Source organism: Motacilla alba, chromosome 4 (genome assembly GCF_015832195.1).
Source record: "Motacilla alba alba isolate MOTALB_02 chromosome 4, Motacilla_alba_V1.0_pri, whole genome shotgun sequence".
Taxonomy (NCBI): domain Eukaryota; kingdom Metazoa; phylum Chordata; class Aves; order Passeriformes; family Motacillidae; genus Motacilla; species Motacilla alba.
Window position 1 is genome coordinate 6,746,229 of NC_052019.1, and position 15,414 is coordinate 6,761,642.

Sequence of the window (15,414 nt, forward strand, 5' to 3'; positions counted from 1 at the left end):
TCCGTCACCGCCCCCGCGGAGCGTACCAAGCCGCGGCGGCGCGGGGTGGTGCGGGGGGAGTGTGCGGCGTTGGTTCGGCCCGCGTCCATGAGGGCCGGGGCGGGGCGCGCGCCGTTTCCCGGCATGCCGCGCGCGCCGTAGGTAGCTCCCGCCGGGACGCGCTGGGAAGGAGGGCGGGAGGGAGAGGAGGGAGGGGGGGAGGCCGGTGCCCGATCCAAGATGGCGGTGCAGGAATCAGCCGCTCAGCTCTCAATGACTCTGAAGGTGCAGGAGTACCCCACTCTCAAGGTGGGTGCCGGGCCGCCCCCGGCGCGGGGGGAGCGCGTTAACGCCCTCAGCGTCCCGCCCGAGCAGCGCTGAGGGGGAGCCCCTTCTCCCCTCCCGTTCTCACCGCCTCGGGAGCCCCGGGGCTGTGGGATGGAGGTTGGGAGCGATTCCTATCGCGTAGTTCCCGCCTGTCCTCGTTTTTTCCTCCGCTTGACGTCTCGGCTGGTGCCGTTCCGCTGCTGCTCTTCCCATCCCCCTCCGCGGAGGGAGAGGGACGTGCCTGGAATATGCGGCTCTTCCCTGGTGTCTCCGTGCCCTGAGGGGACGAGGGAGGCCCCCGGGCCACGCTGGGGACACAAAAAGAGCTGCAAGGGAGCTGGGAGAGAAGTGAGGTCCTTGTGCTCGCGGGGTGGTGTGAGGGGGGAGTGGGCTCGGACGGAGCCGGGCTGGGGGAGAGGGGTTGGGGCGTGTGAGTGGAATGTGCTCCCTCAGGAACACCGAGGACTGCCTGAAGTGCTCATCCCAGATGATTATCTGGATCTACGTGGCGTTGTTAGGAGACGTGTTAAAGGGGAGGGAGTGGAGGTGGCAGTATAATATGGTTCCCTGGCTGCTTGGTCCCCCGAAGATGGAGATGAGCTCAAAATACAAAAAGGGACAGACGTACTGGAGGGCTGTGGAGGCGAATAAGCAAAATGCAGTTTGGTCAAAGCTGTTCCTTGAGGTGCTGGGTCTGCCTGCAGGATGGAGGTCTCCCAGGGCTGCTTAGGTGGTCCTGGGCTTTGAGCCCAAGAGGGCTTTGAGGCAGGTGAAGGACTCAGCGATGACCTTAACGCTCAGTGCCTCCGAGAACTGTTGAACTGCGAGGATGATGCTCATAGGAATCAACGGGAACCTTTGTTTGAAGTCTCGTGTTGTATATACAGGAGGTTTACCACATAAATAGCAGCAAGTGTGGAAGGGACCCGGGAGAAGGATCTCTATTGCAAAATGCTTATTTAAACATCTCTCGTGTCAGCGTGTCCACATTTTGCCGTCTATAGGCGATGTTTATGCAAAGTCAACTTTGTTGTGCTGAGATCATGCTGTCCTTCACACGCCGAGCATTGTGTGCTCTTTACAGTGTTGGTTCTGCAGGTTCTCTGGCCATGTTCTTCTTGTGCATGTCCTCCTCCACCAGCTCCACGCTGCTGGGGTCTGCGAAGCAGAAGGACCAAGTGTTGATTCCCCTTTTACATGTGAAAGCTCCTTTCTGTCGCCCACAAGTACTTCAAACCTGACAGCATCAGGCTTAAATTTTAAAATAGCTGTAAAGAGCTCTCTGGCACTTTCCATAGCCAGAACAATGTGAAGACATTTGATATTAAGAACATCGTTTTAAGACTGTGTTTTCGGTGTATTCCAGCTGTTACCACAGATTTGGTTGCTACATTCCTGAGAAATTACTGGCGGTGAGGATCAGTGAGTTTTTTGTTTTGGTGCTTATGACTTAAGATGAATTGTCAAGGTGCCAGCCATTTAAAAGGTAGAAAATATTTTGGACTAATTATTTTATTTTCACAAGCATTCTTTTCCCCTAAAATATCTCAACAAAAATATACATAACAGAATGGAATGTTGTTTGTAAAGTTAGCAAGGTAAATAGTAAGAGGGTGAGACACCCTTGCACTGAAACTCTTAATTTCCAAGCAAAGGTGATGTTTATTGACTCTTCCCAGCAGCCATTCAACTTCTGGGTTGTTCCTGTAATCTTTAGTAACATTTTTCATTGTTTAAAAAAACCTGCCAGGACAGTGTCTGCTCAAATCTTTTGAATGTGTCCTCTGAAATGTTCTCAGCTGTGAGTCATATATCAAAACATTTTACTGATGGAGGTGAAAAAGCAGCACAGAGAAATGAACACTAAGGCTAAAGTCTGCTAAAGTAAGTTGATATGAAATCTTCATTTGATCTTTAGAAGTCAGATGCCTACAGGTTTCTGTGGGACTTAGAATCTGAATTTTTATTTCCAGTTTATTCAAATGCTTTGTAAAATGAATGTGTACCACTGGTCTTTTTTAAATTCATCAACACAGTAGCTCAGATGTATCTCTTGGAGCTCTGGACACTGGTGATTTTCCCTTATGTGAGTAAAATATAAAAGATTGCAGACTTTTATTTATACCCTTCCTGTTTCCTCCCTCTAGCTTCCTCATGCCAGCATCACTAGATAATAGTTGTGTAATAGTTCTACATTTGCAGTGTGTTCCACAGAGCGCTTTTCATGTGAAAGAGTGCTTCAGACTGCAGAGGGAAATCCCTGCTCCAGAGCTAAATTGTGGTTGCTGCTGGAGTGGAAATACTTCAGCAGTTCAGCTCAGGGGAAGTAAATACAGTTCTTCAGCTGAATGTGGAGAAGCTCTTTAAGTGTAAAATAATTCTTGAATATTCCCCCCCGCCCCCTCCGGTCCCTTCTCAAGGACAAGAAGGTTGTCAGCTATTCTTCTACCAAACTGCTGTGGAATTTTTTTTTTTTTAATCCTACTGATGGGGAATTCTGCTAGTCTCAGATGAGAGCATGTAAGATGAAAGCTGACAATTTGAAAATGAATGAATGCAAACATTGTTATCAGAGTTCTTTGCTGAAAATAATAAACAAGTGATGACAGGAAGCTGGATAATTCACCCATGTCTTTAGAGTAGGAATAATTATTAAAGTGATAGCAAGCCGTATAGGCTAAGACCCCAAAAGTGGAAGATGGAAGATCCAAAAGCATGAATGATCACTTTTGAAAATATTCTGGTCTGTTTGCTGGTAAGCAGTTCGGGTTAGCTGCTCTGCTGCTGCTTTAAACAAAAGTTGCAACAGGAGAGTTGTAGAAGCACAGGACGTGTCAGTGCCTTCTCAGAGCTACTGTTTGGTTTCTTTTGTTGGCAGCTCTGTCAGGGAAAATACTGGCAGCAGATTTTATAAGATACTAATTTCTCATGGAAATGCAATTTTTGGAAACATGTAGGAGACTGGGTTTATATGAAGTGCATGTTGTTTCTGTCCTGAGTCCACAGAACAGCTGAGGTTGGAAAGGACCTCTGCAGACAGTCTGGTCCAGTAGCCTGCCCTCCAAGCAGGGTCAGCTGGAGAGGTTGCTCAGCACCATGGCCAGACTGTTCTCAATTGTCTCCTGAGATGCGCATTCCAGCCTCTCTTGGCAAAGCTATTCCACTGTTTGACTGCTGTTGTGGTACTAAAAGAATGTAATCTTTTGTTGACAGGAAATTTTCTGTATTTCAGTTCGTGCCCATAGTCTGCTGTACTTCTGTGGGGCACTGCTGAGAGGAGTCTGGCTCCATGTTCTTTGTTGTCCCCGTCAGGTATTCCCACACTTGACAAGGCTTCCCCTGGGCCAGGTTGAGCAATCCCAGCCCTCTCAGCCCTTCTTCCCATGTCAGATTCTCCAGTCTGGTCGTGATCTCTCTTTACTCATTCCAGTGTGTCCATGTTTCTGTTGGACTGGGGAGCCAAAACTGGACATGGTGTTTTGGGTGGGTCTAAATTCTAGTTAGAGTAGAGGGGAAGGATCACCTTCCTTGACCTCCTGGCAGTGTTTTTGCTAACACAGCCTGGGGTGCTGTTGGTAGCCTTTGCTGCAGGGCCACATTGCTGTCAGGGGCAATTTGTCCAGCAGGACCCCAGGCTCTGTTCTGCAAAGCTGCTTCCCAGGCTGTTGTCTCCAACTTGTCCTGGTACAAAGGGTTGTTTTTTTTTTTCAAGTGTAAGGCTTTACATTCCCCTTTGTTGAATTTATGAGGTTCTTGTTTGCCCATTTCTCCAGCCCAGTGAGATCTGTAGCAATGGCACCACAAGCACCTGGCATGTTAACTGCTCCTCCTGGTTTCATTCCTCTGCTGGCTGGGGAGGTGCACTCTGATCCATCATCCACGTCACTAATGGAGATGTCAAACATCTGAACAATCAACTTTTTACCCAGTGAGGCAGAAGAAGTGCACAATTAATTTTTTGCATAACTGGTTGTGGTACTTTATTTTTTTCCCATGTTTATATGCTTTACTCTAAGTTGGTTTTGAACCTAATTTTAAGAGTCAAGAGTACTTTTGTCAAAACTTTGATCAGGTAGTTGTTCAGGAAAGTGGTTCAAGCAGAACTTAAGACAGAAGTAACAGCTTGTAACATTTAGTTCACTGTCTGTACATCAATGTAAGAAAATACGAATAATAGTAGAATTGAATTGAGTTGGAAGGGACATTAAAGATCATCTTGTTCCAGCCCTCCTGCCAGGGTCAGGGACACCTTTCACTAGACCAAGTTGCTCAAAGGCTTATCCAGCCTGGCCTTGAACACTTCCAGGGGGGAGGCATCCACAGCTTTCTGGGCAGCCTGTGCCAGTGTTTTAGCATCCTCACAATGAAAAAATTTCTTCCTCCTATCTAATCTAAGCTTGCCCTCTTTTAGTTGGAAGCCGTTCCCCCTTGTTCTGTCGCTACCTGCTGTTGTAAAAAGTCCCATTCCAGCTCTCTCATAGACCCCTTTTTGGATTATCTAAGCGCTTTTCAGACAGAAGGTTGGCAAAATGAGCTAAGCCTGGATGTTGGTGACAGCTCTGCACTAACTCGTCATGAACACTTATCTCACACTAAATCCGTCTTCAACCTGGGTGCTCTGACTCACCCGTGTGTTCAGTGTCCATGCCCAGCGTTCCTGTGCTGCTGAATAATGCATTTCCTGTTTTGACACATGGTGTGTGTGTGTCAGAAAACAAGTGTGAAATCTTTCCTACTGCTGTTGTTTTCCTGCATTGCACTCTGTTCTAAAAAACACTCTTTTAAGAAAAAGCTAACAGTGTGGGACTTTGTAAGAAGTTTGACATTGTACAGCAGCTGAAGAAATTGGCTCATTGGTCTCTTTTCCACCCCTGCCCACTCACTATAAAATACATTTTAAAGTGATTAATAAAGGAAGAAAACACAGTAAAAGGCAGTAACATTGTGTGGTCATGACCTAGAGCTGTTGCTTGGTTATTAGTACCCCACTGTGCCTGTAGGATAATACTTGAAGAAAGGTATTCTCAAACGTCTTACAGAAGATCTCCTGTTAGTATCTTCCAAGTGAACACTCACCTGATGTTGCAATTGCTAGTTGCACCATACTTGATTTGTAGTGTTTTCACAGGACAGTGGCCTGTGATCTTGTGAGTTTGGTTTGTGTATGTTTGGTGTAGGAATAGTATGTTAGCATGGTAGCTAGCACATTGGGATCTTTAAATGTTGCCATAAGACAAGATCTGAGTCTTAGCCTAGTGAGTGTTTTTCAAGAGCTGGGAACTAAGTAAAGATGAGCTCCAAACATTTCCTAGATGCTGTGATAGGAGGAAAATGATTTCTTGGTGTGCTCCCTAAGCATCTTCCCATTGTCTTTCAAATCAGTAGATCCTGTGTAATCAGCATCAGAGTGTGCCTTTCGGGCTCTCAGGTTCAGGGAAGTACTGATCTGGCAGATGTGCTGTAAGGGCACACTGACAGCATCCATCAGTCCTTGTTAAGTCAAAAAGCTGCCTGCATTGTACACAACTTAAAGCCTGAAGATACACTATGTGGGAAGTATTTCCTAACCCAGAATGTGAAATATGCCAATGTACTAGATTACTTAAAATATGTGATATTTGATTTAAATAAAGCCGTTTTTAAAATACTTTCGGTAATTTAACTACTTCTCAATTTCTTTTGATTTACTTCAGCTTTTTTAAGAGCTCTGTGGATTAACTGGACTTGTAAATCAGTGAAAATGAAAGTAAAACAGATAATACATTGAGTAGAACTTTGGTCATTCATATAGTCTGATATGGGTTTGCTAAGTTGAATCAATAATGCTTAATTGTCTTACAAGAAATGCTGTCACTTTGGCTGGAATAGGTTATTTTGGGAGAATTTGATCAGAAATGGGATCTCTAGCCAGTATCATGGTGTCTGGACTGTGTAAACACACAGAAGGACAACGACCTCTTTCATTTAAAGAGGTAAAGAGGTGGTGCTGTGATTAAAATGAACAAATATTTGGAGAAGAAAGAAGGATCAAAACAAATGGAAGGACTTGCTCAGGACACAAAACTGCTGAGTGACCTTAGCTTTGCAACTCAGCTTTGGCCAGAGAGCAATGCTCAGGTTCTTGTTAGTACTCCAGTATTTCTACTAAAAGAAGAAAAGCAAAGACATTTCTTTTGAGGTGTACATCCAGGGTGGCAGCTATAAACAAGTGCTTTGAAAAGGACTGATGTCCTCAGGGTGGTTCTAGACAGGGCTCTAAAATGGCTGTCAACTTCCTTATATATGGATGTAAGGCAATTTTCTGTAACTGTAAAATTGCTTTGTAAAGCACTTAATTTTCTTGTAGGAAGCCTTGTTCAAAAGTTGATAATGTATTCAGAAATAAGTTACTTGCAGTTTGTGTAACAGGGTAATGTTTTGAAGGAGTGTGATTGCTTCTGTTGACTAAGTATGTGTGTAGCAGATGGATAGCCCAAGAATTTTTGCTGCTCATTCTCTCCTGTATTGAAGTAGCAGCTTTGAATAATATAATGATGGTTTCTTTCGAGACACAGCTGCTCTGGAATGCACAGTACTGTCTTCCTGAGTTGGAAAACTGACTTCTTTGTAACTAAGGCAAGCTACTAGGCTTTACCCTTCCAAAACACGGAAACTGTTTTTAAAAACAACTGTTTCTTAATAATCCAATTTACCTCCAACTGCTTTTAGGCTTATGAAATTACTTTGTTTGGCTCTATATCTCCAAGATTTTATTTTAATGCTTTTACCTAATTAACCGAAATCTAGACATTATTTTAACCCATCCATTCCTACTCTTTTAACTTTATTTTCCTTTTGTGATTTTGCCTAGAACATGGAAAAACTATTCCTATTTTAAGGAATTGATAAGAGCTACTCATCAGAAGAGCTCGCTGAAGAGGTGCTGGTATCATTTACATTTTGGATAAGTCCAGTGACAAATAATGATGCTGACTCTGGTCTAAAGTAATCCAAGAATCGTTGAGGAAAAAATGAACCATATAAAAATACAGAATTTCAGTAATTCTGCATGGAAGTTCTTAATTGTTACTTCTTTGAGGGAAAATTTTCAGTAGTTTATTGTACCCTGCCTCATTTTTCTATGGCATCATATGTAGTAGATGTCCTCTACTTTCCTGTTTTGTTGAAGCAATGAGTGTGGTGTTCTAATTTAGTCTCAAGAAAACAGCTGAATACTTGAAGGTGATTTTATGGGGTTTAGTTTTTCTCTTGACACTGTTTATTAAAACTCTTCTGGAGATGCTTAATTTTTCTTACATGTTCCTGTATTTCCTTGTTCTTGCCTAAAGTGGTGCTAAGTTGTCTTCTAGTTTTTTGAGAGGCAATTTCATCACTGCATCTGTTTTCCCTAGCTGTCTGGCCAGGCTAAATTTCATGTAGGGGCATTTGTAAAAAGCTTATTTATGTCTCAGAGTCTTCTACAGAATTGCCTTGGAGACCTGTAGATTCTTACAAATCTCTGGTGCTTTTCAGGTGTTATAAGCTAACACAGTTGAGGAGAGGAAGCACACCATTTTTCTGCCCCTTGAAAGGAGAGCATAGTTCTGTAATGGTTCCCCCCACCTAATCGGGTAGGACTCTTTTATTTTATATTTCTTGAAACTCTTTTTTTTTTCTTCCCCCTAATTTTGTGACTTCATGTACTTGATAAGATTTTTACAAATCCATTCTTAATTCCCTTCTGCTCATGACTGAGTTAATTTTAAAAGATGCACAATGTAGGTTTTTATGTTTTTTAAAAGATCACATTTTATGTGGGAAGGAGTTACTTTCAGTCAAGATACTTTAACACGGAGGATGCACACAGAGATCTGTCAAGTCAGGATATATAGTTAAAAGTTCCCTCTGTAGGAATTTGTACCGGTTAGACCCAATTAACTACTTTATATCAAATACAGAAAGAAAATGGATGTTCTTTACAGAATTGCAAACCTATGTAAAAGATGCTTGTTTCTGTTGTCTATACTGTTTTCTATGAAAATGAGGTTTTAGAAACTTTGAAATTTCTGTTAACAGGAGTCTGGAGAATAGCTAATGACTGTACTTATATAACCAAATACTTTTTCCTTCAATTTGTTCCTTCAACTGACTTTTTTGAAGTCTCACCTTTACTCTGTAATTTCCAACAACCAATGATAGCTATGCAAACTGTTTTTTACTTTTATTCTGCTGCATCTGAACTAGTTTCATCCATGCACTTCCTGTGGGCTAGAAACATTTGGAATAATCTTGTGATCTGAAAGTGATTGTGTCTTAGTTTCCATTTTTATTTGGAGCTCCTTAGAGTTGAATCTGTATAAGTAAAGAAGGATTTTGGCCAGTGTTGTAGTGTGAGAACTGGTGTGCTGAAAGTCTAATGTAAGGCTAAAGATATGGAGGAGAATAAGGGCTTGTATTTTTTCAAAACTTCAGTCATGAAAGAAATGTGTCATTTAGTCTTTCAGTATTGGTTTGTACCAGTTAGAAAAACTTGTGGGCAGCATCATGGTGATATTTGGAATTTTGCACAATGGCCATTAGACTTTGGCCTAACATCCTGCAGCTCCAAAGGAGGAGAAATGCAGCATGTAACACTTGTTATAAAAAGCTGTTTTGTTTTGGGAGAAATCCCTCTCTCTTGTGTTGAGTCGTCCTCTTAATTCTCGGATAAATGTTGAATTAGTCTGGGGATTTTGGTGGATAGCTGTGGAAAAAAGACAATGTAGAAGACTGTTTCCATGCTTCTACTTTAGGTAAAATTTTAGTGAGATTTTTAATACATGTAATTGATTTTTTTCCTTCCAGCCAATGGCTTATTGATGCCATTGAAACAGTATCCTGACTAATCAAATATGCAATAATGTACATCAGTTAATGTGACTTTTCCAAAGTGCATTCCATATAAAGATATTGGAGTTGTTTTGAAAAAACTGAAGTGGGCAGCGAGGTGGACTAGGTTGATAGTTTATTCATAGTACTGAATGTTTTTTGGAGATAAGCTTTACCAGGAACTCTTGCAAGAAAGACTGAAGTTCTTACGCAGATAAGGAACTGGGCAAGATAAAAAACAAACATCAAGATTTAGTAGTCAGCTTCACTAATGGAGGAAGATTGGTGTTAGGATTCTGCTGGCATCCTGGTGATATTCAGCTGTTTGAACAGCCTGGAAGAAAATGTAAGTGCTGAGAGGAAGCAGTTTCCTTGATGATACTAAAATAATTGAGGTATTACAGATGTAGCCAGAGTGTGAACCATTAGAGAAAAAATAGTGAGAAACTGAATGGGTGTTAAAATCTATTAAATTCAGTATAGACAAGTGCAGTTTGATACAGTTTTTAGGTATGGTGGAAAGAAAATGAATCCTAGTCTTATATATATATGTATAATAACTGAGTTGGAAGTGATCATCATTGGTCAGTGGGATCTCAGGGCTAATAGTGAATGTTTTGTGTGAGTGCCCAGGTTAATGTTAACAAACACAGGACAGAAGTGTTGGCAAAGGGAGGAATGGAGAACTCAATACACAGTGGTTAAAATCCATGGTTTCTTCTTCTCTCAAGTAGTATGAGTTACTGTTATTTTATCCCTTCTCTCATCCTGAGAAAGTTCCAGTAGAACTGGAAAATGGCTACAGAAGGGCGAGAATGATTAGAGAGATGGAATGTCTGTCTTCAAGGAATGGTTCAAAAAGAGTCTCTCCAATCTCAAGATATGTGAGAAATATGTAGGAGAAGGAGAGGGTTCCCTTTTTTGCTTCCAAAACAAGAACAAAAGGGTTTCAAGTCAGTTGAAAAGTCAAAGCCAAAGAATATTTCTTCACATAGTTGTGAGCCTGTGAAATATCTCAACAGGATGTTGCAGTGCTAAAACTCAGGTCAGCAGCAACCAGAGCTCATGAGTGAGAAACACCCTGTGAGAAACACCTACTGTTAAATTCCTATCTCTGGCTCAAGAAGTCCAGTGAGACTTTGGGATTAGTAACTTTGTTCTTGCCTTTTTTCAAGTGCCATCCTCTTTCTGGATATCATCAGAGAAAAGATAGCGACAGAGAGGTGATTTTTGGTCTTATCTGGTATGGTCATTCAGATCTTCATATGGAAATGTATTTGATGGCTAAGTTAGCAGAGATAAATTCATTAAATTAAGGTAGGAGAGTACTTCTGCAGACAGTGTTAAATTCAGGCTTCTGCTTGAACTTTGGCTAACTTCAAAGCTAATCTGAGTTGCTCAGAGTCCTGCCAAGTTCTGAAAGTTTTTGAGGGTGGAGATTCTGTCACCTTTCTGGGCTGTTGTTCCAGTGCTTACCAAGTCTTCTGATTGAAATATTTTTTTATGTCCAGCTGGAATTTTCTTTAGTGACAGTTGTCAACTCTGCCTCCTTCCTTTTTGCTCTGTAACTCCGGAAGGTCTGGCTGGCTCTTATCTGTGACCTTCACCTTTCGGTGGCAGAAAGCTTCTATCAGATTGTGCCGCTTCCAGCTCCCCGTATCCTTCCCTTCTGCAACGGGAACAAGCCTGTCCCTCTCAGCCTCTCTCGGGTTTTTTTTTAATCCTCCAACCAGCTCACTGTCATGGTGGCAGCCTTCTGGACTCTCTCCAGGTTGTCAGCATCTCTTTTTTAGTGGGAGAGGGGGAGTGACCTGAAAACCAGACTCAGTATTCCAGATGAGTCTGCATGAGTGCTGAGCAGGAACAATCACTGCTCTCAACCCACCGCCTTTAGTCTTGCTAATGCAGCCTGGGATGGGGTTAACTTTCATTGCCATGAGAGCCTGTTGCTGATTCGTGTCCCACCTGCTATCCATCAGGACCTCTGCATCTTTTGCTGCAGTAGTGCTCCTAGCCAGTTGTTCCACAACCAATGCTACAGGCTGGAGTGGTTTTGTGCCAGATATTTGGCCCTGGTGTTTGCCTTGATTATGTTTCATAAAGTTCTTGGTGTATTTCTCCAGTTTGTCATTTTTTCTGAATGGCAGCTCTGTCACCCATTTATCAAGCACTCCCCCAGTTTGCCCTCTGTGAGCTTTCTGCATGTTCTGTAGTGCAGATGGTTGAGGATGACATGTTTGTTGGAGTTGGTAACATTCCTGGGGAGGCAAGCAGTACTTGAATTGGCCGCCAGGAAGGTTTGGAACCACTGACCATTATTCTTAGAGCCTGACTAGTCAGTCCCTAACCTGTCTTGTGTTCAGCCATTGAGTCCATGTCTCCCGTTTGGCCACAAGTGAGACAATGTCCAAAACCTCACTGCTAGTGGCATGAGGGGCTGCCAGTGTGCTTCTGCCATTCAGAGACAGTTCATCACTGAAAGCAAGCAATGTTGTCAGGCTTGATTTGCATATGATGAATCTGGGCTGGTTGTTCCTAGTCACCTTTAAGATTGGAAATGGTTGGGGTTATTTGTTGGTTTGTTTGTTGTTTTTTTTTCTGTAACTTTCACAAGAACTGAGGTGAGGCAGACCAGCCTGTATGTTTTGTGATCTTCCAGGTTCTCTTTCTGGAGTAGAGGCACAAAACTTGCCCTTTTCAGTCACAGACACCTTTTCTTGTTCACTGTGACATTCCAGCAATGGAAGCAGGTTTGCAGTGTCATCCAAGAGCTCTCTCCTCTCTTCTGCTCCTGTATCTTCAGCTTGCTTTGGGCTTCTTACATGAGTGAATAGTCCCTCTCTCCCCAGACTCAGTTGCTCATACATCATCAGGAAGGCTTAGGAGAAGACCTTACCAGTAAAGCCAGAGAAGGCGTTTAGAAGTGAGACCTTGTTGTCCTTGGTAGTTGGGTCACAAACTCAATTCTGTAGATGCTTTTCATCTTCCTTAAGCTGCTGGTGTCTGTAAGGCCCTGGTAATTGCAATTACTTATTTAAAGTCTAGTTGAATTAAGTGGATGTATATGCTGGCTGTGATGGTAATGAGAGCTGCATTTCTAGCTGTAACTCAGAAGGCTTTTGTGGCCAGACAACTACAACACCTCTGCAAAGATCTTTCTACAGTTCATGTTTGTTTTGTAATGTTGTGCTCTATCCCAAGCAGAGAGCCCTTCAGCAGTGTCTGTATTGGATTTGTTTGCAAACCCCAGGTGCTCAGTGAGTGACTGTGTCTGTTGCAGAAGCTTCAAGTGTGCAAGAGGCTGAAACTTCGCCACATTCTCAAAATGCCATTAAGCTGCTTAATAGAATTCAAGGTGCTGCAATGAGCATAAGTCCAGTCTGAATGTCTGACTTCCAACAGCATAAATGCCATTGAAGTAGCAAAGCTTTTTAAGCTTTGATCACTATAATTAATAAACTTCTATGAGGGGCAAATGGTCTGCATTCTCCTCTCCCTTTTCATATTGTTAAAGGCTGTATAGATGGTATGCTCTTATCACAGGTTTTCTAAAGGCGTTTTTCTGTGAGTCTGTAGAGATAAGCAAGAGCTGAGGTGGGAGTGTTCAGCAGCTGTTTCTATATATTTGATTTGTGGAGAGAGTACAAAGTGTGCACACGTAGATACATTCAGAAAACCTTGAGAAAAAGAATTGATCTCAGTAAAATCTCGATAATGAGTGTAAAAGCAATATGCACTGTAGGATTCTGTGTAAAGGATTAGCTGGTTTAGAATCACAGAAGGGTTTACTTTGAAGGGAACTTGGAGATAATTTAATTCCAGCCTCCTTGCCATGTTCATTAGACCAGGTTGCTGAAAGCCCCATCCAGCCTGGTCTTGAACACTTCCAGGGATGGGATCCATAGCTTCTCTGGATAACCTGGATAGCTTTATCGCCCTCACAGTAGAGAATTTCTTCCTCATATCTCATCTAACCCTGCCTCTGCTATTTTGAAGCCATTCCCCCTTGTCCTGTCACTCCATGCCCTTGTGAAAAGTCCCTTTCCAGCTCTCTTGTAGCCCCATTAGGTACTGGAATGTGCCATAAGGTCTTCCCAGAGCCTTCTGTTCTCCAGGCAGGACACCCCCAGCTGTCTCAGCCTGTCTCCACAGCAGAGGGGCTCCAGCCCTCTGATCACCTCGGTGGCCTCCTCTGGACTTGCTCCAGCAGGATCAGATCCTTCTTGTTATTTGGGTGCCTCAGAGCTGGGGCCAGCGTTGCAGGTGGGGCTTCAGAAGAGCAGAGTAGAGGGGCAAGATTGCCTCCCTTCACCTGCTGCTCACACTTGTTTTGATGCACCCCTGTGTACAGTTGGCTTAAAATTATTTATATTTCTTTAAATATTTATTTGCAGGATGATAATTAACACTTGAGAAGTGTATACAGTTTGCAAAATATCAGGTTGCAACATATGCAATCATTTAATACTGGTTGGGTTTTTTTCTATTTTTAAAGTGTTTTCAAAAAACTCAAGAAAATAGAATCACTTAGTGAATGGCTTATTGAAAAATTTATTTTTATGAAAATATATTTAAATTCACTCTGCTTAAGGGTATTTCGAGTTACATTTGGTATGGCTTATGGAAACAAAGATTGCCTACAGTTGTCCAATTTGAGTAGTTTTAGCCACTTCATGATTTGAGAGCTCTGCCTTGCTTTGGTACCTTATTTGCATTCATGAGCAGGAAGAGGACTGTGTTTGGGCTGAAGGCCAGGTAGTAAACTTCACAGCTGAGTTCCCAAGTGTGCACTAAAAACTCCCCCGACATCCTTAGCTCTGCAGTTTTCTACTCCTTGCTCTCAGCTGAGTGATCAACGTGTAGCTCTCTTGGCAGCCCTTCCTCCTCTTCCTCTACCAGTTCAAGCTTGTACACCCAGAACAATCCTCTTCTGAGTGTTGTCTTCACAGCTAGAGGTTGTTGGAGCATGTTCTGGGACAGCACACCACTTTTTTGGCTTTCTGAAAACAGAGTGAAGTAACTCCTGAAATGAAGAAAATGTTGGGATCAGGTTAATCAGTTGTCTCTGGTTTTTTGTTAGTGTTTAGCACCTGGAAACAGTCACGCTACGGTTGCAGAAGCCTCCAGCCAAGCAGACTTTGCTTCACATCACAACAAAATTCTGATCTTGGAAAAACTTGTGTTACTGGAATTTTACCCCTTGTGTAGGTTGATCTAACTTCAGTCAAATTCCTTTTCACTAGGTTTAAGTTTGACCTGGTTTAGTACATGCTTAGGTTGAATAATGTGTCTGCAGCTGTGGAAGCTGGTGAACAAAAGGAGCAGAATCTATTTAGTGCCACTGGATTTAAATGTGCTGCCCACTAATATTTTACAACTCTCCTTTGTATCCTCTTGTATGCTCATGGTATGAGCCAACTGGGTGTGGTTTTTCAAGCTCTAACGAGTAGGACAAGTTGGTATTGTGCTTATACAGAATACATTCTGGTCAGTACTTGCTGCTTTATTTCAAATTTTCTAGAAGCTTATTCTTTTTTTCTTAAGGTGATGCTTCCCTAGGCTGAGTCCTGTAGGTTACTCTTGTCTCTAAATAATGATGTGTAATCCAGGTTTGGTCACAGAATGGTACTGGCAGGAAAGATTCCAAGTCTCTAGTAGGTTTATGGCAATTAATGAAATATAAATCTTGCATCTGTCCCTTAGTCTGAAAACGTTGGTGTTCACAGTGTTCAAACGATGTTCACAATATTCTAACGACCTGAAAATCAAAATGAATTATAATTAAAAATGTTTAGAATTGCATTGTTCAGAACACTTTCTTATATGTTCTCCTTCCATTAACTTTCATTTTTGGTGGAAAAAAAATGCTCCTGTTGGTACAGTGCCTGTAACTTGTGAAGGGTTCTGCAGTAAAGCAAGCTAGTGCTGGGGAGCTGGGTCTTTTGGTGCTTTGGAGCTGTAGGAGTAATAAAAGAACTGGCAGATCAAGATGAAAATTCAAGATAAAATCCTGCTTTGTAAGGAATGTAGTTCTAAATTTTGGCATTCATAGCCTCTGTCCCTGTAAAGTAAGTGTAAAATCTGTACCTAGATATGATTCACAAATATTCTCATGAAAATTGCTGGCTCTATAGTAAGAAACAAGTGCCTGTGCAAATTACAAAAATCTCTGGTAAAGTGTATTTACTGTCAGCTCCAGTTATGCAAATTATTTCATTGTACCTTTAATTTCCCTTGTTATGACACACTAAATTATGTTTC

General features: G+C 42.3%; 1 protein-coding gene across 4 annotated transcripts in view; it reads left to right on the forward strand.

Annotated features, from left to right (window-relative positions):
• The first annotated feature begins 122 nt into the window (after positions 1-122).
• MAEA (macrophage erythroblast attacher, E3 ubiquitin ligase) overlaps positions 123-15,414 on the forward strand; it is a 49,202-nt gene continuing 33,910 nt past the window's right edge. Inside the window, exons 1-2 of one of the 4 annotated variants that reach the window (XM_038134204.1) lie at positions 193-288; positions 7,819-7,916. Coding sequence is in view for 1 of the 4 variants with exons in the window: in XM_038134202.1 (XP_037990130.1) it covers positions 220-288 (69 nt within the window). In the remaining 3 variants the exon portion in view is untranslated. Of the gene's footprint in view, positions 142-167; positions 289-7,818; positions 7,917-9,355; positions 9,500-15,414 lie in introns of those variants that run through there. The other 3 variants (XM_038134205.1, XM_038134202.1, XM_038134203.1) reach the window with 3 other exon arrangements.